This window comes from Bidens hawaiensis, unplaced genomic scaffold (genome assembly GCF_021521415.1).
Source record: "Bidens hawaiensis isolate Kalapana, Puna unplaced genomic scaffold, B.hawaiensis_p1.1 tig00012953_1, whole genome shotgun sequence".
NCBI classification, from domain to species: domain Eukaryota; kingdom Viridiplantae; phylum Streptophyta; class Magnoliopsida; order Asterales; family Asteraceae; genus Bidens; species Bidens hawaiensis.
The window spans coordinates 125971-148347 of record NW_027492081.1 but is presented as its reverse complement, the minus strand read 5'-3'; the positions used below and the strand labels follow the sequence as shown (position 1 = coordinate 148347).

Here is a 22377-nt window from a genome sequence, read left to right as displayed (position 1 = left end):
TGCTTGTTTAAAGTTGGTTCTTGCTTTATCTTACACCGCATCGTTTATCAAGTGAGTAATCTCGTACCTAATCCCTTTTTGCTTTTAATGTTTTGGGATGTTCATGTGTTCATACAAACTTAGAGTCCTAAACTTGTTTATGAACTTTAGTCGCGCAGTATCCCATGTGTCGAGGACGTAGACTTGGCTGTTTATTTGTATGTGTGGATCATTAACCGTCTTGTCGGTCTATTCCGCAGTTTTCATGGTACCATTAGATGAACACGGGAGAACTATCGTTTATGATTTTCTCTTTTGTATACACATGCACAGTTTGTCTTGTTTGTGAGCTCAATTGCGAGCACTGGCAGTCTTATGAATCTTAGAGTTGGTCCCGATCAGATTACACCCTTGTTGAAAACCAGACATACACATGTTGCGCGCAGATTTATTAATATCTATGTATTGTATTAAACTTGATTTCTCACCACGCAAGTGTTTGACATTTATTTTAACACATGTTCAGGTTTGCAGTAGCTGTTTTGGAGCTTGTGGACACGTAGGAAGTTTTCTTTATTTTGGACCTAGATTAAAATGTATCAAGACAAGTTATTGTTGTTCGAATATTTTGCCTTATAATATATTGATTTATGTTGATTTATATTATTTGTGTTTACCCTGCGCCTGCGCGAATGAATGTATTTATTAAATATTGACACCCAATAGTGTCACGAGTAATGAAACAATATGTGGCGCCCCGATGTATAATCCGCCTTTGGTCGGGGTGTTACACCCCCCCCCCCCCCCGCATCCTTCATAGGAGACCAAGAAGGTAGTTCAACAGATTTACCTTTTTCGGAAGCGGAATAAGGAGGAGAATGATGAGGAGACGAATCTACAACAAACAATACATATGCGGACAAAGAGGAAAAGGCCAAAAAAAAACAAAACTGAAAGCATACCTGCGGGTGAAGCAGACTTTTCCGCAAGCTTCTCACTAAGCTTCGCCTTCTTTCGAATGGGAAAAAGAATATCGAGATTAAGCGAACCTTCAGAAGCAGCAGGTTTGACAGCAGGCTTAACGATCTCGTGAGCAGGACGAGACGACGAGACATCCAAACGCTTCTTCTTCTTGGACACAGCCTTCTCGCCAGAAGAACGAGTAAGGTCGACGATAGGTTTGGAGCCAATCTGTAAGATCAACATCATCAGAACCTAAGGACGGCCACGGCGATTCCTTAGACTCTTCACTAGTCGAAAGAATCACTTGCACGCCATCCATATTAAAAGCAACGAAAGGGCGAGGATTGAGAGTAGGCTCACTAGCCTGCTCGGCGCAACAAGAGGGAAAACAAAACGTTCCTGGATCTCGTCAAGGATGGATGGCTCGCCAGTTAGAAGATCCAGGCGACACATAGAGCCCGGACCATCAGGAACAAGTGATAACAAAACACTTCCCATCGCTGCGAAACACAGGGGACTCAACTAAGAAGCTAGACACATAAGATAACAACAAAAACGCATGACAAAGTTACACATGTCATCACAACCATAATATGGAGTCTTATGAGGACAAGACCAAATGCGGCTCATACCAGCCGCAACAAGAGCATACTCATGGATGAAAGCAAGCGGCGTCTGGCGGGATATTAAAGTCTTGTACCATAACTAATCATGATAACCTTGTGGAGAATCATCTTCAATGGGCAAGGCAAGATCGCAATAATTCAGTGGAATAGGGATTGTGTCAGTGCGAATATAGAAGAACTTTTGTTTCCACTCATAGAGGCTCCGTAGCCTCCCCGACAAAAGTCACTTCCCGGTCATGAAGATGAAACCCAAACCAACCTCCCTTGGTGTGCAGCTTGTAGAAGACTTGGAATTTGTCGATGGTAGGGGTGATAAGTTGACTGCGACAACAAAACTCAAAATGACGCAGGTGCATCATACCCAGAGGATGAACTTGGGTAATGTGCAAACCATACGTCAACAGCACGTCATGAACGAAGGTAGTAATGGGAAGCCGGAAGTTCCTACGATATTTAATGTCTGATTAAGAAAAACACTGGCCAATCAGGCTTCGAGTGAGATATAGAGCATCATCATTCATCACACTGTAAATGCTTGATGGTGTTGGAAGGGTTCTCTACAAAAGGTTTGAAACAATGGAAATAATCTACAACCTTAGAACGATGAGATATTGGATACATCCAAATGAATCTACTAAAATTATTAACAAATGTGATGAAATAACGATAACGAGAATGATAAGTGTTGGGAGATTGTCTCTAGATATCACAATGAATAATGTATAACGAATAGGTAATAGGAGATAAAGTTGGTGAAAATGCTAGTCGTGAAGACTGGGAAGTACTATACGCATGGCAATGACTATGGAAGAGTGTGAGAGTAATATGAAGAAACAAAACAACAAAGTTAAGATTGTCATAGCTCATAAGAGGCCGATGTAAGCAACGGAAAACGAATAAAGTTGATGTGATCTAGGTGATATACAATGATGTGTCTAACCTGTTAAGAGTCTGAATTAATAGGACACGATATGAAAACGTAACAAGAGAATAATTAATAACTAATCTGAGTAAAGGACAAAATAATTTTAGTGGAGAGGGAAAGTGTACTTTTTAACGAAAGCACAATATAATCAGTATGTAAATGACATGTGATGCCATTGCCTACTACGACTCTTTTCTTGTCCACAAAATACTTTTGGGTCATGGTTATATTGCCCATGAGATTCACAAAGAACTTGTTGGATCACTTGGGTTTCATGCGTTGCAATTAGAGGTGTATAGATTTCGGTCTTTTGCTGAAATCGATTTGGGTTGGATTAACCTATACCGGTTTGGGTCAACAAAAGTTAAAAAACAAGCTATGTTTGAAACTGGATCAAAGATCGGGTTTGACTGGTTTCAACCCTACAGTACAGGTAGGAACGGGTTACGGAACCCGTGCTTTTGTACATCTCAAGTTGCAATTAATATTTTACACTGTTGTAGCAACAAGTATTTGTACACTGTTGCATGTTGATTCTAGAGCTTGGCACTGCCTGGTGTTTAATGTTGCATCAAAGATTCACATATTTAACCATTAAATTTATTAAAACACAATATTCACCAACATGGTCATCTTGCATCGGCATTTGTCTTTTAAGTTAAGACCATATTTCAATAGTAATAGCAATACATGATTTAAAAACCCCAACCAAGACCTTAAATGCTCGGGAATCGAATCCAATTCCAAGAAAGATATAAGATTGTTGCCCAAAAATTCCTTCCCATAAACCCCAAAATATCATCTAAGACTCCAAAATGCTAGTCATTGTCATAGTTAACACTAGATAGCAATATTCCTTAAGACCTAATTAGCAACATATTCAAAGTCTTAACATAATATGTAATCCCTAATCTCTCTTAGTCAATCCATTCATATATTGTATTTACCAGAAGCTTATATCTTGAAGATCTCCAGCATCTCGAGCACACGGGCATACAGATCTTGATCATTCATCAACAATGCACGAACTTCATCTTTCTCAGAAACATCATAATACGAACCACCTTTCGGTACATAAGGAGCGAACTTAAAAGTGGAAGCACATTTTATAGGAAAAGCCTTGTTGGCATTTATATCCCCTCCTCTTTTGTTATGATAACCGGGATAATCACTTTTATCAAAATCCACTTTCTCCTTCAAAGTAAGACCAGCTTTAGCAGCCAACAAAACAACATTCCACCTGTTATATGGAGAGTCTTCTCTATGTGTCATATGCACTTCACCCCCTTTAGTCAACATCTTGCTTGCACTTTTAAAGTAAGCTTCTACCAACCCCTTATGCATCCTGCATATCAAACATGCATACATATTTATGAATTCATTAGGCATTATAGGGTAAATGGTCCATGTAGTTTGGTCCACATAGTGAATCAACCATGAAGTTTAAAAGTTACGGATTTGGTCCCCACCAACCCTTTTCTTTTTCATCGTTGGTCCAAAAACTTAGCAGGGTTAAGTTTTTCTCTTAAACCCGTGTAACTTTATCATGTTACCCTTATTTTTTAAAAAACAAAAATATATAATCTGAATCCAGGTGGTCCAACCTCTTTTTATATAATAATAACAGTTATTACTATTATATATATAAAAATCCAATGAGTGTTATTTTTAAGAAGGGTAAAATGGTAATTTTACATGGTTTGACAGAAAAACTTAACTCTGTTAAGTTTTTGGACCAGCAAAATGTTGGTAGGGACAAAATCCATAACTTTTAAACTTCACGAACGAATTCCAAAATTTGGACCAAACCATAGGGACCGTCAGTGTAATTTACTCGGTTTTTATATTTTATATTTTGTTGCAGTATATGATCTTACTCAATTAATTCGGGGTCACTTTCACACAAATGAGCATAATGACCAGCATGAGGGAAGTTGAAGATGATGATGTCAAACTTCATGTTCTTTAAAGTGGGATGAGTGTGCATATTGTGGACATCAATCTTGTAAAACAACAAGCAGCCTAAGTTTTCCAGCTCCTCAAGGTGTGGTATGCTCGTGCAATGTTTCTTGAGCAACGACTCTGTAACAAATTTGTATGGTATGTGATTATAATATAAAATCATTAATGACATAAACAACTACTTAGTAATGCTTGTTATTAAAAGATCAATTTTGAAGTTAAGTAAGCTTACTTCTTTTGAGATAGGTAGTAGCAACGATGTTTTCAGCAGTGTGAAAGGCTCGGGCCAAACAAGCAGAAAATGAGAAATCACCCTCGCCCACAAGTAAGATCTTTTGAGAACTCTTGTAACCATGAATCTGTCTCTCTTTTGCTTTTGATCTGTTCATGTTTCTCTTAAACGTGTGCACTAAAACACACAATAATTGGGAAGTAACACGTCATGAAATTCGACTTATGTGCTTAAGTTAGTGATATTGTATGAAATTTAATACCAAACCTTATTCAACAATGGTATCAATTAGTAGTACCAGGTTGTTCATCAGCTAAATTTATTCATTATTATTTGTAAACCACCCTTACTCCGTTGGTGTTTAGATTGTTCATTAAGTACATATATGAATCCCATTTTCAATTGGTTAGCAGAGAAGCAAATGAACAAAACAGATTTGAGTCTAGAAAACTTGGCTCGACACACTTTTTATTCAAATACAGAAAAACTTGACCTATATATTAAAAAAAAATGAAAAGCTAGTGTTTGGATCAAATACAAATGACTCTTAACGTGAGTAACGTACAAAAAATCTAAGCTAATTATGCTCACACTAGAGTAATTATTATTACTCTATAGTTTTTGAACTACATTATTTATTATTCCTCTAGTTCAAAACTGAGTAATAATAATTACTCTAGTATTTGTACGTCCAGTAGGTTAATTTCATTTGTACCGAATCGCATTCCTATAAAACTAAACATTAGACTCGACACACATAGACTAAACCTAGCTTAACCTACAAGCTAAATAAAAAATAAACTGATTCTAGAGACAAGTCCTCCAAACTAGGAATGAAATAGCAGACTAAATATAAAAAAAATTAAATTCAAAATTTTGCGATTCCATATTAATTAACCTAACAATATGCGCATATCGCTTATATTTCAAGAACCAATTCAGACCTGAAACCCGTTCTGACCCAAAACCTGTTCCTAGCCGACTCGAACCAAATGTCTATTAATGATGAAATCATGTATTTAGGAATGGCAAAAGTAAAACCCAACCCGTTTTGACCGTACCCGGACCCATTTTGACACGAACCCGTGTTCTAACCCGGCTCAAAACAACCCTAACCAGTTCTGACCCCACTACTGAGTGGATGCAGCTTTTGGTTTGTTGTACAACCAACGAGTGATGAACTAAAAATTAAAGTCGTACGGCATTATCTATCGTTAACGAATCAAAGTTGAAAACTGATAGAAACCTATTTTCAAACTCTGTAGCAAATGAGCAATGTATATGTAAGACTGATCACAATGTTAATGGTTCGATTGGTACCTGAAATGCCGCAGAGGGTTTTCGCTTAGGGTTTAGATGTGTTTGGTAGCAGTGATCTTATTATTATTACTTTAGTGGGAAAGAAAGAAAGAAAGAAAGATCATCCAAAAAATCAAGAAAGATTAAGCTCTAATCGAGTTTTATGGATGAGCTAAACCGCTTTACTGCCACTACAAAAAAGATGATTTTTTTTTTTGTAAAAACAGTCCCTCAACTATTATACTTGACATTTAAGTCCTAACTTTTATTACTTAACTTTCGTTTCAAATGTTCCATGTGTCATGGTTTCGTGAGTCTGAACAAGCCAAGCAGCTTTTGGGTTATTTGAGATTGGCTTGTTAATGCTCAAATCGAGTTGAGTTTAAACAAGTTTGGGGCTGAGGTCAGGTAAAAATATATATCTGTTTAATAAACGAGTCCATGCCCAAGCTTCACTTATCGAGCTTGAGTAGACTCACAAACCTAAATGAGCCTATTTTTTTACTGTTTTAACTTATAGAGTAAACATATTTATATAATACTAAATGTTATATGTAAAATTATGATAAAAAATAATTATTTTTACAGTAAATTATAACTTTATACATGTCTAAAAGTAACTATAACTTAGTATACATAAATAACCAGTAAATGAATCAAACTCAAGTTGAGGTTGAAAAACAACTTATTAGATTGAGCTTACACTTTCGAAAATTAAACAAGCCAAGCTCTAGTTTAGATGGGTTTGGCTTAGTAGTTTGCACCCTAATTCTCCTATTTGTTGTTATTGATTAAACTGAAATTCAGGTTTGCTTATTTTTCAAATTTGCATGTCTTTTTTACATGTTTTGTATTAATTAGGCCCCTAGGATCCTAATAAAATTTTATAATTGCTTTTTATTTTTGCACCGTATGTAATTTCATTACACATCAAACGATTACAATGAAGTGGCAGGTAAGCGGGCAACAAGCTGCGCCGCAACCTCCCTTTTGGATAGCAAACCCAATCCTACTAAAAACAAAGTTTTGATTCTTATGAGCCGATAAATTGCTATGCATGACTTTTTGAACTCTGTTTAGAAGGTCCACGGCATCTGGAGCTAAGTAACCAAAAGTGTCAAAGGCAAAGGGGATAAACACGTGTTGATTCTCCAAACAAGCTTTCTCGTGTTTAACAACCTTACCCGAGGCCACCTTCAATGCTGCCTGACAGGCAACAAACCCATTGTCCCTTAGCCCAACAAGGGGGGAGACTCCTGTGAGATCCACACAAGCGTGTTTCCCCCCTACCCACCCAAAAACAAGAATATCGGCCGGTCGTAACGTAGATCTTCCTTCAAGAGGATCCGTAAGAAAGTTTACGGTAGCCTCTTTTTTAGCTGAAATTCCAGCCCGTTTAAGAACATCGCATAGAACATCCCTCACCAAATCATGTCTGTATTTAAACCCAGGTAACTCTTTGCAATGAATTGCGTGCTCGCCAAAAGAATCCAAACAGACCTTGTGGCAAACTGGGCACGGCTCATCTACCGGGAACAAAGGAATCATTAACTGATACTTAAGGATGGTCCGGTACTCCAAAGCCGACATATGTTGGCCCAGTCCTTCAATAGGGATAACACTTAAGAAATCTTGAGCCCGTGGAGATCGAAGGCACTCAAACACCGCTTTTTGACGAGGAGATAAATCAAGCTTCACTTCCAAACTCTGGATGGTTCCACTATAAAGGGCACTCGCCAAAGCATGTTGGGCTTTAGGTGGGGCGATGTCTTTATTAGAGAAACAGCTAATATTAAAATCAAGAAGTGAAATATGAAACCGATCTATCGCACTCCCATAATCGGAGTCAAACCCATCAAGACCACAATCTCGAAGAACGTGGTCTTGCAATTTCCAAGATTGTGCCCTCGAGGCCACAAACGCATATGTAGATACGTCTGAAGCTGAACATAAACCCAAACCTCCAAAACGAGTCGAAAGTGATGCCAACCGCCATTGAAAATCTCCAAAGAAGGCACCACCACAAACCACGATGTCCTCAACCGCCCCCCGAAGGCCATTGTCAAAAACAGAAACAGCTTCCCCTACATACTCGGGCTGGCACGTTCTGAGGCCGAACAACGACTTACCTACTCCCATACATGATCGAATCAAAAGGAGCTCGAATTGAGGGTCCCGCAAATGTAGGAGATGGCTCATCAGTTCTACAACCCTCGAAGCCCTTTTCACAGCAAGTCCGCTGATGAATTCTGCATCCCTGCTAACGGCTCCCCCAAGGAGTTTCACACCTAACATCGGCCTTCCAATCTCACGGGGAAACATCCCCTCCTGCACCTTAACCTCATTGCATGACGGCCAAAATACTTCTGTTTTCTTAATGTTGTTCAAGGCCCAGTCGGGGACCCTCTACCCTGATAATATCCAAAGCTTTAGCAACCTCTTTAGTCGCGGCGGTGAAATGCCCGTCCGCCACTTTTCGTAAACATTGTTTCACATTGGTGCAAACAGCAGAGTCATCGTGCTTAGCGAGAGGCCCATCATGACTCGAGTCCACCCTCAAAGATTGGGCAAAAAGGGATAAAATAAGTGCATCAAAACCATCCTTACCACCCCAAGCCGTTAGTGCCCGCTGAATACTATGACATTGCAAAGACTTCCTCATACCGGCCCTGCGCTCTTGACGAGTAGAAGGTCTGAAAACTCGCAATGTGCACTGCGATAACAAGAAAAAGTCTCACCCATGCCTCAACAGACTCTGGCATAGCAACCACCTTTGCCAGAGCCGTAGTTAAGGCCTAAGCAAAAGTCATACAACAACTATGAGGGATGCTCTTAACAGTCGTGATAGGAAGAGAGAAGACGCGGTCAAGGAGAACCCCATCCACCACTATCCCTTCCGAAGGAGCAACATCCCTCATAACATGCGGTTTATCAATCCCCACAATAAACTCATCCACATCTCCCACGCCTTCCTTGAACTTAGCGACCCCATCAACATGATGGCACTCCCGTCTAAGAGCATTTACACGCATACACAACCCACATAACCACTGGTCCAAAGCCTTTAAAGCCTCCCCAACCAAAATAAATAAATCATAATCTGTGGAGACGGCGTCCCGAAGGGCTCCTTTCTGCTCATCCGAGGACAAATGAAGTCGTTTGATATGCGCAATCAACCGAGAGAACCTCTTGGACCCTGCCCGTCTGTCCGGGCAACAATGAAACTCCCGAAAAGGACACGGCCAAACTCCCCCCGAAGGTCAAACAACCACATCCATTGTGGAACCTACACTATTATCTAGGGTCTTAGACATAGCACCCTCATCAACCAATCCACCACGAGAAATGATGCTGAACCGACAACCAAGTACCAAATGGACCCCTTAGAGCTGGGCTGGAAAACTAGTTGGTTTCCAAACCCCCAATTACAGCTTCAATCACAATGTCTTTAAGCACAAATCCCATAAAATGGTAAAAAAAAAAAAACAAAGGCATTTTGTCGAACACTTGGTGGGCATAACTGAAAGCTCACCAAAATGTGCACTCGGCTTGCGCAATGACTGAAGTAGTGTCCGGGTTGTATAATGACGAGTCACCAGGAGCGGTGGAGGGTCAGGGGCAGTGGCGGGTGGTGGTGGAGGTGGAGCGGTGGAGGGGCAGGGGGCAGTGGTGGGTGGTGGGAAAGCGGTGGAGGGGCCATTTAATTATTATTATTATTATTATTATAAAGAGGTGAATACCGGTGGAGAGGTAACTATTGGAATATGGTGAATATTGAAACATAACAGGGCAACGGGGTAGTGGTAAACAATAGAAAAAAACCAACAACATGAGACAATGTTGTGGATATATGAACAAGACTCGGAGTGGTGAGTGCCAACAATGCCATAGTGAAGATCGAAGCGAAGAGAATACTCCCCGTCCACCCATAAAATAGGAAGAATCCCAGGCTACTAGACTCCTCCAATCCTATTACAATATCATTGTTTGGTGTACGTAAATTCAATGTTGCTTTCGTAATGCTGAGAGAGAACTAGAACAAAAGCTTGTTCGAAAACTTGGACCAATGATAAAGCTAATACTCGTGTCTTATAAGATTTAAGAACATACTTTGACAAGAATGAACTCTGAACACATGTGGTCTAAAGTTACAACTGCAAAACAGAACATTTGTTAACCTTTCCATAGAAATGAAATTCTTCTTTCAATCACCCTTTAATGTGAGAATAAGTATCGGAATCTGACGGAGTAACAAGTTTGTGTGTGTGTGAGAGAGAGATAGGGGGGGCAGCAAATGACGTGAATCACATGTCATCACTAGTATATATACTAGGTATGTACTTGTCGTTGTCAAGATGTCACACCTAACATGGGCATAAACGCATTGATAGTGATAGCCGAAGATCTGATTATGGTCACGTGACATGCCACTTCACCAAGTTTGCTACATTTGCGCAACACCGTGGATGTCCTTAATAATAGAATTAGTAATCATGAAACTTGTGATAGAGAAAGTTGAAGGGGTTAAAATGTAAAGTTTGATTTTTAGCTTTATTATTTTTAATATTGTTTTTTTGTTTATGGTATGGTTTAGTATTTGGTAAGTTTATTTTAGTAGTTTTATTACATTGTAAGCTAAGTTAGAGTAAATTCAAAAAGGTCTAGTTATAGTCGATGTTTCATAGAGCCTACGAGCTTTTGATTGATAAATTGTTTCAACACCTAACAAAGCCTTGTCTAAGCCGATTCTTTCGCAAGATCCTTTTATGCTATCATTAATAAGAGTTCCTCAACAATGTTTGACATATGACAACAAACGCCACTCTTCAATGCCTAACGCTTGGTGATACAACTTGTTGGCTTAAAACAAAATGGATCGACCATGTACATTATTAATTAAAACATCAACAAGTTGGGCCAATTATTATTTTCTACAACTAGAAAAAAACGCATCGTGGTAAAATTGTATCAAACAAAAAATTGCGAGGGTAGTAAAATAAGGATAGCAGGAGGATGCATCAAGTAGTAAGTTTTGTGAAAACTAATAATGATATTTCTTAAAAGAAGTTAGAATACACAGAAATGAAATACACAACTTATAGTAAAAACCAAAAAACTACCACTACTTCTTCCATGACTCAAACCATGTCAACAACCACTCTATTGGAAGGCAGAACTTGCAACTGTTGTTAGACCAAGTCATCTGTTCCGTTTTGAGTCGAGCTGAGCCACCCGACTTGAGTTTACTATCTTCATAAACCTCATTCGTTTGAAGAAAAAGATTGTCATTAGCTTCATCTTTCTCTAGAATATATACATCATCCACGTCATGTTTTTGAAAATTATTATTAACATGATCAGCCTTCGTTATTGTTGATACATTAGCATGGTCATGAACTGTATCCTCCCCACATAATACTTGAATTTTGTCATTATGAACTTGATCATTATTCTTTTCATTTTTAATAGAAAGGTGATCAACAGCCTCTGGTAAAGCAAACTTAAAAGTAGAAGCACATACAATGGGAAAAGTCTTGTTGCTGTCAATATCCCCACCTCTTTTGTTGTGATAACCAGGATAATGCCTTTAATGAAAGCCAGCTTCCTCTTCAAAGTAAGACCAGCATTAGCAGCCAGCAAAACAATATTCCAACTGTCATATGGAGGGTCTTGTCTTTGAGTCAAATGCACTTCACCCCCTTTAGTCAACATCTTGCTTGCACTTTTAAAGTAAGCTTCTACCAACTCCTTATGCATCCTGCATGTGAAACACACATACATAATAATACAAAAACCAATCAGTCAAGCTATAGCTACACCACCTCCATATAATTTCGCATCCCAAAACACTCAAACAACCGCTTTGACAAAAAAATACAGTCAAAGTTTGAAAATTATTAGTGACATGGTCGTTTGAACAACATCCAGCGTTCTGACCATAGAAGGGTCATACTTTAAAAACTAATTGTCAAAATCTGTCATTCAACCAGTATTCAGACGGCCGTTATGAGCATAAACAATCAAACTTTGAAATTTTACTTGAAACGGTCGTCTGATCTTTATCCAAACAGCCGTTTGAAATGGTGTGACTATAGATGTCAAATGGTGTGTGTGTATAGCCGATCCCAAAACCGATTCATTCATTGGTCAAAATAACAATTTTAAAATCTATAGGGAAAATCTTATATTTGTGGTGTATGATCTTACTCAATTAATTCTGGGTCACGTTCGCATAAATGATCATAATGACCAGCATGTGGGAAATTAAAGATAATGACGTCAAACTTCATGTGCTTGAGGGTGGGATGAGTGTGCATGGTGTAGACATCAACATTATGCAACAATAAACAGCCTAAGTTGTCCAGATCTTCAAGGTGCTGTGTGCTCGTCCAGTGCATATGAGATAGCCAGCCTATAATATGTATGATCGATATGTGATCACAATTCAAAGCATGACTAACGACATAATTAACCGATACTTATATACGAAGAGATAGATATTGTAGCTTACTTCTACTGAGGTAAGAAGTGGCAACCATGTTTTCGCCCGTGTGAAAAGCTCGGGCTAAACAAGCGGAAAATGAGAAATCACCTTCGCCCACAAGTAACATCTTTTGAGAACTCCTGTAATAACCAACCCGTCTATCTTTTACTTTTGATATGTTCATGTCTCTATCTCTTATTGGATGTGGTCATGTTATATATATAAGTGTGTATGTTAGCAGGATGTAAATTGAAGGTAGATGTAGCATGAATTACTTGCTACCTCTTCAAATGTTACAACTTACAAGTTACTAGTGCATGCATCGAAAGTTACCAACTAATAACTGCTCAAATTCTATCATTATAATTCTACAAGGCAAAAAAGCAATAATTTCAATATAATCATTTTATATGGTAACATTGATGCCAACATTTTCTTTTTTTTTCTTTGAAACTGCTATGTATTATAAACAAGGCTCAACGTGCGGCCCAAACAGAACCAACACGAACCCAAACAGAGCATACAAAAAGGTATAAAGAAATTACATGATTAACGGTACATTGGATCTAGAGTTGAGCCAAAGAGAGGTACTTCATTAATCATCTCCCCTGTTATAACTTCCCGAATCGCTTATTATTGAATAAATTATCGTTCCTACGTACTCTTCCACAAGTTCCAACAAGTGATAAGGAAAACCGCCTTTATTGTCTCTTGTTTCACGAATTATTAGTCACCACTGTTTCCGCAAAGTCCAGCATATCCCTTGCCGAGGTAACTCCTAACGGGAATGGAATTTTTAACCACAGGCATACCCAAGTCTAGATTAAATTCACCAAATAGCATAATATAATTAACCGATTCCAAGGGAATATATATCACAATGCTCACAACTCCAATAATTTGGTAACTGCACACCCCGAAACATTAACGTTTCTTTTGTTGGAATCCTATCAATTAGCTCGGCCCTCCAAGCAAATTAAATACTTAGGTAGCGTTTGGTATGCAGGAATGACACGGGAATGGAATGATTCATTACATGGGAATGAAAAAAGTGATGTTTGGTTGCTCAATGGAATGAAATCATTCATTACACATGGAATTTCATTCCATCAAAACTATTCCTTCCACCCCCTTCTTTATTTTCATTCCATTTCTCATTCATCATACTTTTTCAACAACACCACCACCTAACAACGATCACCACCACTACCATTGCTGCCACCACCAGCTGACCGCCACCGTCGTCGTTGCCACCACCTCCATCACCGCCGCCGCCGCCGCCGTCACCATCGCAACCACCTGACCGGCACCACCGTCGCTGCCGCCCTGCCATCGCCATCACCATCACTGCCAATGCTACCACCACTTGACCACCGCCGCCCCCACCACCAACACCACCACAACCACCGCCCGCCACCACCGTCGTCATCGACACCACCATTTTCGTCGCCGGAGCTACCACCATCATCGCCATTGCGGTTTTTTTTTTTTTTTGTAAAAAAAAAATATTTTTAGACATGAGTGTTTTTATTATTCTATTTCATTCCTATAATTTTTTTTGGATACCAAACAACATAAAGTAATAATTCATTTCAATCCTATAGGTTAATCAAACAAGACAAAGGAATGGTAATGATTCATTTCATTCCCTTGTCCATTCCATTCCCCTTTATTCCATTACCTCCAACCAAACATAACCTTAATTTTTAAGGGAACCCATTTGTTCCAAGGGAACAACCATTGTGGCCGAACACCACCATATGTCCTTTCCAAATCCGTCCTAACGTTTTTAGTGATTAAGGGTACAATATCACTATTATTTACCCACTTTCAGGTGTCATTGATGCCAATATTAACAGTAAGTAATTCAAATTAGAATAATGCACCAAACAAGAAAACTACAAAAATGTTACCTATAGCATAAAATGGTTTAAAAGTTTCTTTAAGTATAATTTATATGATCACAACGTACCTTCTCAGCTTAATTGAAAAAAAAATTACTTAATTTGTTGGACCATTTAAAATGACATGGAAGTATGGAACGCTCTTAATTGAAAAAAAAAATACTGTTATAATTGATATGGTATTCTAGCTAGACTTGGTTGTTCATGTTTTAGAATCTGACTAGTCAAGTACCAATATTAACCACCTATTCTTTTTAAAACGACAAACTCTAATCCTACATCAAAACCTGCATTACATCGCTGGTCACGACGACGAGGCTAACAGTGTTCTCTTTTGTAATAACCACCCAAGGCGGTCCATTTTTCCCTTCCAGTGCAACGCTTTTACCAACCATTTCCCATGCAAATTTGTGCAGCAACTATGGCTTTCTCACCGTGTGGCCCTTTGTGCTCCATCAACGTGTAAACTTTGACAACTCAACATATGGTTGGACTTAGCACACACTAGATTATACTTGTTAGTTTAAACTAATGGACCAATCATGTATGTTTGACATCAGCAAGTAGCACAACAACTGTACATTTTGTTCAGCAGGAAAAGCGCAACATTGTTAAAATTGTATTAGCCGAATAAATGAAGAGCAGCAGCAGTAGTAAAAATTGGGATAGCTGGAGATGATTACAACAGTAGTGAGTTTTTGTGAAAATTGAGAATGATTTCCTGAAAAAGAAAAATTACAATTCGCTGAAATTAAACACATAGACGTACAACTCTTTGTAGTAAAACAATGAAGTGAAAAAGACCTAATTAGGGGAAAGTGGTGTCACTACTTCCATTAGACCACTTTGCTGGAAAGCAAAACTTGCAACTCTTGTTAGACCAAGTCACGTACGTGTTCTATATCCATAACTTGATAATAATTTTGAAATCAGTCTCTAGAAGATTTAGATCTTCCACTTCTTCTTTTGAAATCGTCGATACATTAGCATAATGGAAAAGGACTTGTTGGTGTTAACACCCCCTCCTCTTTTGTTGTGATAACCAGGATAATCACTTTTATTAAAATCCACTTTATCCTTCAAAGACAGACCAGCTTTAGCAGCCAACAAAACAATATTCCAACTGTCATATGGAGAGTCTTCTCTATGCGTCATATGCACTTCGCCTCCTTTAGTCAACATCATGCTAGCACTTTTGAAGTAAGCTTCTACCAACTCCTTATGCATCCTGCATGTCAAACATATATACATATATTACTAAAACTCAATCATACACGATGCTACAAAACAACCTTCCGGCGTCTATCCAAACGGTTGTTTAATTAAAATGGTGTGAGACTAGATATCAGATGGTGTGTGCATGCTTTATATGATCTTACTCGATTAATCCAAGATCACGGTCCCGTAAATGAGGATAATGACCAGCATGTGGGAAGTTGAAGATAATGATGTCAAACTTCATATTCTTGAGAGTGGGATGAGTGTGCATCTTGTGGACATCAACCTCATAAAACAATAAGCAGCCTAAGCTCTCCAGCTCATCAACGTGTGGTATGCCGGTCCAATGGATCTGAAGTAGCGACGCTATATATAACAACAATATTGTGCAGTCTTTCTATAATTAGATTAAAATTTTTTATAATATGTGATTACAATTCAAAACATGGTTAATCCTATAAACGACTACTTATGAAAAGATTGTTTTTGAAGCTTACTTCTTTCTAGGTAAGAAGTGGCAACCATGTTTGCAGCTGTGCGAAAGGCTCGGGCTAAACAAGCAGAAAATGAGAAATCTCCCTGGCCTACAAGTACGATCTTTTCTGAACTCTTCTACCCATTAATTTGTCTCTCTTTCCCTTTGGATGTGTTCATGTCACTCTCTTAGACACACACACACACACACACACACACACACACACAATAATTGGGATGTATATACAAGTAGCAATTGAAGATAAGGTAGATATAGCATTCTCTGATGCCTCTTCATCTTCCATGAATTAATAGGAATTACAAGTTAATGCATCAAAGATTCAAAGCTAACAAGTAACTGCTCAAATTCTATTATTAATACTAAAGACAAAATAGCAATAATTGATTAATGTCAATCATCTATTTAAAGTTTTAAAATGTAATATCGGTGCCTATATTTGCAATTCATTTTTAAATTGTGAAGATTATTTTTCACTTACTACATTTATCATTTTTAATATTATGATATGTGTTTATTAATTAGCATACATAACATACTTCATAATATTATATAAATTATCCAATCTTTATTAATAACAAAACTTAAAATTTATTAACATTAGTTTTAATAAAATGAATGAACTTTTTCTTATTCTTATATTTTAACAAGTTTTTTTCTTTATTTTTTGTAACGGAACCTCTGTAGTCTAAATCTTTATAAAACAATTGATTTTTTAACTCCCAGTTATGAAATTGTTTGGCATGATGATGTTATGCATGTTTTTTCATTAATTCTATTAGTTAGGTAATGGGTTATGTATTGGTTTACATATTCAATTATGAAATTATGTCACAGCCAAAAAGATCATAACACCTGTCAACCTCCTGTTATCAAGTTCAATCCTAAAACAATGGTGCTATATTTTTAGTGGCATACACTTGTTAGTTCCAAATCTAAGACACCCTTGAGGAAAAAGCTTTTAGGCACCCCCCCCCCCCCCTCAGGATGAACCTACGATGGCTATTTACAGTTAAGATGTCCGTTTTTATAAACTGATCTTAGAGCATCTACAACAACAAACTTTCACAAACCGTCACATTAGCTTAATGTCAGATTCCTAACTTTTCTCAAAAAAACTCAATTTATTCCATAACAACAAATCTCCACAAACCACATTAAAAGAATATATAATATATCTATATGTGTATGTGAGATAGAGAAATAAAAGTTGTCCGCCTTACTAGTTGTAGGAACAAACTTTGATTCATAAACTTTGCTCTATAACAAGAAAGTTTGTAGCAATCTCGTCCGTTGTACGCCACGTAGATCCGGACCTTGCATTAAAAATCCCGTAGTGGATGCTCTTACTTAAAAATCAACATCAACATAAAGAATAAAATATTTATTATATTATATAAACTTGTAGGCTTTATTAAAGGGGCAACTTCATAGAATAGTAACCAACTTTCAAAAGTGTTCCAATTAGGTCACTTAACTTTAAAAAGTGTTTCAATTAGGTCACTCAACTTTCGTGTTTGATTAAATTAAAAGTTTTAATATGGTTTTTTAGCCAATTTCTTTTCTGTTTCACATAGGAAATCTTTTTATCTTTTTTTTTAAGTTGACGTTGAATGGCGACATGAATTTAATTTTTTATTTTTAAATTTTAATATAATTAACGTTTTTTTAAAATTTTTAAATTTAACTACATATATTACAAATTCCGACACCCACATCTTATCATCCATTTCTTTCTTGACGTACACAAAAATCGGTGAGACTTGATTTGAAGATTTAGTGACCCGATTTGGAAAAAATATGCATATTGACCTAATTAAAATACTTTTGGAAGTTGGTTATTGTTGTATAAGATTTTCCATTATTAAAAGGCTTATAAACACTTGGTTTGGGCCTGGGCCTTGACCTACCGTTACTAATTCAATATTTTCAATCAATCAGTAGTCAGTTTACCCAACTTCCATTCCAAGAAAAGACATGAAGACAGCAGCGACGGTAATATTCATCGTTGACGGCGGCTTCGCCACCGCCATCACCGGCGGCCTTCAACCAAAACCTACCTCTCCATTCAAAATATATTTAGTTCTCTTCTTTACATCTGCTTCACTTAACTACACTTTCAATCCACTTACGTCACCTAATAATATTAATACATTATCCTTTACAGAAAAGAGTCGTTCGATCTGCCACTAGATCGGTACGGAATTAATAATACCAAAGCGTCCGGACAGGTCACTCACTTTGTCGATTCCAGTGGAGCTAAACAAGTATGCTCATATCCTGAATTTGTTTCAGTTATTCTTAATTAGGGCTACAACCACAATTAATAATTGGATATGAATGCTGAGCTCATACCTGTTAGATTTTGTGCTTGTGTTTATTTGCTAGACTATTAAACGAATGAACATAAACAAACTTCACGCTGAACAGTTAGCTGAATGTTCCGTTCATTTACGACCCTGTGTGTGGTTAATAATTGTCGTACAACATTGAAGATGCATATTGAGCTCATAGCAGTTAGATTTTGTTAAGGATAATTTGTGATTTTAACCAGTTTATGGATTATAATTTATAACTAGTTTTATGTTATTCAACCTTTGATCAGGTATCTATTCTGGTTTTGCAAAAGTATGAGCCTCCGATATTGGCATGTGCCATCAATGAAGTATTGTCATCATTAGCCGGAGAAGACATCAACCATGCCTTCATTAATCCTTCCATTTCTTGTAGACTCTTCAAAGCTTAAACTGGAAAGAAAAATATCACCTGACGAACACATTTACGGCATCCAAATCGGTCCCCAAATTGATGCGATACAAGCTTTGGCTGGCAGACATGTAAAAGCACCCTCATCATTGCAGATTCATCATGAACCTTTGTCTTGTGCTCTTCAGTTGGTCCGTGTTTTGAAGACCGCTTCGTTTATTCTCATTGGCCAAAGCAGCCAACTTAAACCTCGTGTGGATGACTTCGAGGTGCTTTTCTTAAATAAGTCGAAACGTATAGAATGCTAGTTATATATGTTTTGACCTTTTGGTTTTCTTTTTGTAGATAATATGTGAGATGGGAGAATCATTGGCTACTGCAACATCTTTACTGTTTGTGAAAGATAAGGTGGCATGGAACCCAACCAATATGTTAAAAGAACATGAGAGTGAGCCATGGCGCGCTCTATATGGTTAGAAATAAGGTTTTATTTCAGACACTGATCAGATGCTCTGGTGCAGTCTATGTTTTCTGTACTATTGTAGTCATAATTGAAAAATCAGACATGATGTGCGCACTTTTGACTTAAGTGATCACTAGAATTTTGCAAGCATTAATGCCAAGCGTATCTCGTAATATAACAACCGAACTTAAACAATACATGCTTTGTTGGAGCTACATAGATGGTTTTGGGTTTGACCGCCACCATTCATTTTCACGTTTCATATAAAATGTATAGCATGATAATTTGGATCAAATATAACTTTTTTTAATGATTGAACCCATTGGTTTTATGAAGAAAAAAAAAAGTTTGGACCAACATTCTAACATAAATTTTAACGAAATAAAAAGGCGATTGTTAAAAATTTACTAATCGGGTGGTGGCCCAATGGTAGAGACAAAGTCTCTTAACACCAAGATCTTGGGTTCAAGTCCCACTACCAGCAAAGAAATTTACCTTTAAAAAAAAAAACAATTGTCTTATTTTCAATTAAAAAATGCCCAATGTTCCCAAAAAGGTGACTATCTTTGTTTGGATTCTACTTTTGAATAAGTTACCTAATAAAGGGTTGGATGTCCGGTTCATAACATGCCTCTTATGTTCAAGACAAGCGGAAACTGTTCACCATTTATTTAACTGTTCTGGTGTAGTTGCATCCGTGGCTTAGAAGTAGAGGTTCTTGCATGAGCTCAATGAACCCGAATGAGTAGACGTGCCTAAATAGGAAGTGTTGTGTACTAGAGGCTGTAGGTACCCCCTAGGGCCACACTGGGATTGCATATACAACAAACCTTTCATGTGCTCTATCTAATTTAAAGGCAATTTCCATTGGAACCAAATTATTGGCACCTAAGAAATAATCAGATTTGGGAACTTGAGTTTTTACAAACTAAGTGTTACAAAGTTGTTCTTGGCCAAATCCTTACAAAGAACAAAATTTAAATGGTGATCTACGAGAGTATTGGTTCTTAATATAATTGAAATGCTAGACGGAGCGGGCAACCTTCACCTATGCCGAATATCTGCTCTATTGATCATCACTTGTTTTCACAAACCAAATTTTGTATATGCACGAATATTGATAGAGTGTGTCAATTGGGTCGAAAATAGTGAAAGTCCTAAAAATAATAGAATAATTATTTAGTAACAACAAAATGTAATCACACATCAACAAACAAATGTGCACACACTGTCAATGATCCCAACGACAAAATGCAACAACCTGACATCCTGTCATTCAACAAACAAAACATGCAAATATTGCAACACTAATTTAAGATACTAGAATAACATCATTGAATTGATAACGTCATGCTACAAAACTTGAGATTTTGAAAGAAACAACGCAAATTGCAGTGAAATGAAGGCCAACTAATAGCCTTAGTCGACCTTAATGTTGGCCCAAAATGCAAACAAGGATGCGCAAGGCATGCGCATAACTTACATGAGACACATCTACTTAAAAAAAATAAGCTTAACCAAAAATTGCATATCGCGTTAATTCGTAAATCCCCTAGGTTGTTTTAACATATAAACCACCTTCAAACCTTAATTTTGACCCAAAACTATCAAAGGCGCGCCTGATGAGTTTTCCTCATAGCATCAAACACACCCTTTAAAACCAAGCTAAGGACATGCTTTTATACCTCTAATAGTGTTTTCAAAGACAAAACATTTCTTGCCCAAAAAACAGTTTTGGTGTTAGCAAGCAAACACCAAAAGATTCAACTTCATCTCGCCATTTGCATATTCAAAAAAAAAAAAAAACAGCTTCTGTTACATGAATAATACTAACAGTAAAACATATAATTAGTTAATAACAAAATCATCACATAGTACCCCAAAACTCAATAGCAAAATGCATCAAATAACAAGAGCACCAGCCACTTCAAATGTAATAAAAACCTTATTTCTACAAAACACTATCATTGTTGATAACAACATATAAAAATAAACGAAAGCAGTAACTATTAATTCTCACCCAAACCATTCATAAACTTTACTTGAACTCAAACGTTGGCGGCATGGGCGAATCGAAACTCTCCAAAACCTCCGTCTTGGGCTTCTCCTTGGGTTCCTCCTTCTTCCCCCCAAACCAAGAGAAAAACCCCGAGGACTCACCCGCAGCCTCGGGCAGTTGAAAACCACCCGGGGGCATATTTTGCGCCTCCTCAATCATAACAGGCATCGGCTGCTGAGCGGAAAGAAACTTATTAAGCATGATCCCAGCACCTTCAATCAAGGCCAACAAGACGCCACCGAAAACAGCAGATCGTGTCGCCGGACCCAACCCTTGGCGCATCTGGAGGAAGCCTCCGGTGGCGGCGCCGGCGATGATGGAGTTCCAGGGGTCCTCCTTCTGGCGGAGGTAGACCATGGAGCAGTCGAAGGTGGAGAAGAGGCCGCCCCACACGGCGAAGCTGCCGCCGACACGTGGAGCGTTCATACGGACGGCGTCGATGCCGCCGTGGAAGCGGTGGCCGATGGGGGAGTGGTAGGTGCCTTTGAGGAAGTGGAAGGCGGAGCCCCCCACGGCACCCATGCCGAAGGCGCCGCCGATGTCGTCCAGGATGCGGTCAGGGCACGGCTCTCGGGAGGTTTCAGGCGTACCCATGCTATGATCTAGAGAGGAGTTAGGGTTTACAAGAGGGTTTTGTGATTGTCTGTCTATTACTTTATTTAGTTGCAAAAATATAGAATCATATTAATTATTACGAAGCTTCACGAATTTTAATTTTATCATATTATTATTTCTTTTACGACAGACAACGAATACAATACAAAATGACATGGCAAGCCTTAAAGTCCTGACTTTGGTTTTGGTAACACTGTTTTACTTTGATACGCGTGACCTTTTCTTTTCTTCGTATACTTAAATAAATGCAAAGGAAATCTAATCTATTCACTAGAGAAAGAAAATAACATGTAAAAACGATTTCTATTTTTCTTTGTTTTAATACAATAACCATTTATTATTATTTATAATTGTTAAGTACCAATATTAACCATCCAAACTTTTTTTTAAATGACAAGTGATTCCATTCACACTTGAGAGATATGGAGGTGGATCTGAGCCAAATACAC

At 37.9% G+C, this 22377-nt stretch overlaps 1 protein-coding gene, 1 long non-coding RNA gene and 2 pseudogenes across 3 annotated transcripts; 1 reads left to right on the top strand and 3 right to left on the bottom strand.

The window, feature by feature from the left end:
• Nucleotides 1–3447: 3447 nt before the first annotated feature.
• Nucleotides 3448–4869, bottom strand: LOC143542658 (uncharacterized protein At4g26485 pseudogene; annotated as a pseudogene). Its single transcript, XR_013136934.1, has 3 exons — nt 4688–4869; nt 4371–4575; nt 3448–3838 (listed from the first exon to the last, which is right to left on the bottom strand). The product of XR_013136934.1 is annotated as an uncharacterized protein At4g26485 pseudogene (transcript).
• A 10450-nt stretch (nt 4870–15319) lies between these two features.
• Nucleotides 15320–16371, bottom strand: LOC143542657 (heavy metal-associated isoprenylated plant protein 41-like). The gene is made up of 3 exons (XM_077035199.1): nt 16314–16371; nt 15754–15958; nt 15320–15602 (listed from the first exon to the last, which is right to left on the bottom strand). Exons 1-3 carry the CDS (start codon nt 16369–16371, stop codon nt 15320–15322), a joined length of 546 nt encoding a protein of 181 aa, XP_076891314.1.
• Nucleotides 16372–18229: 1858 nt separating this feature from the next.
• On the top strand, nt 18230–19285 carry LOC143542636 (uncharacterized). Its single transcript, XR_013136931.1, has 3 exons — nt 18230–18352; nt 18691–19060; nt 19137–19285. It is a non-coding gene; the product is annotated as an uncharacterized LOC143542636 (long non-coding RNA).
• A 2007-nt stretch (nt 19286–21292) lies between these two features.
• Nucleotides 21293–21907, bottom strand: LOC143542635 (mitochondrial import inner membrane translocase subunit TIM17-2 pseudogene; annotated as a pseudogene).
• Nucleotides 21908–22377: the final 470 nt, after the last annotated feature.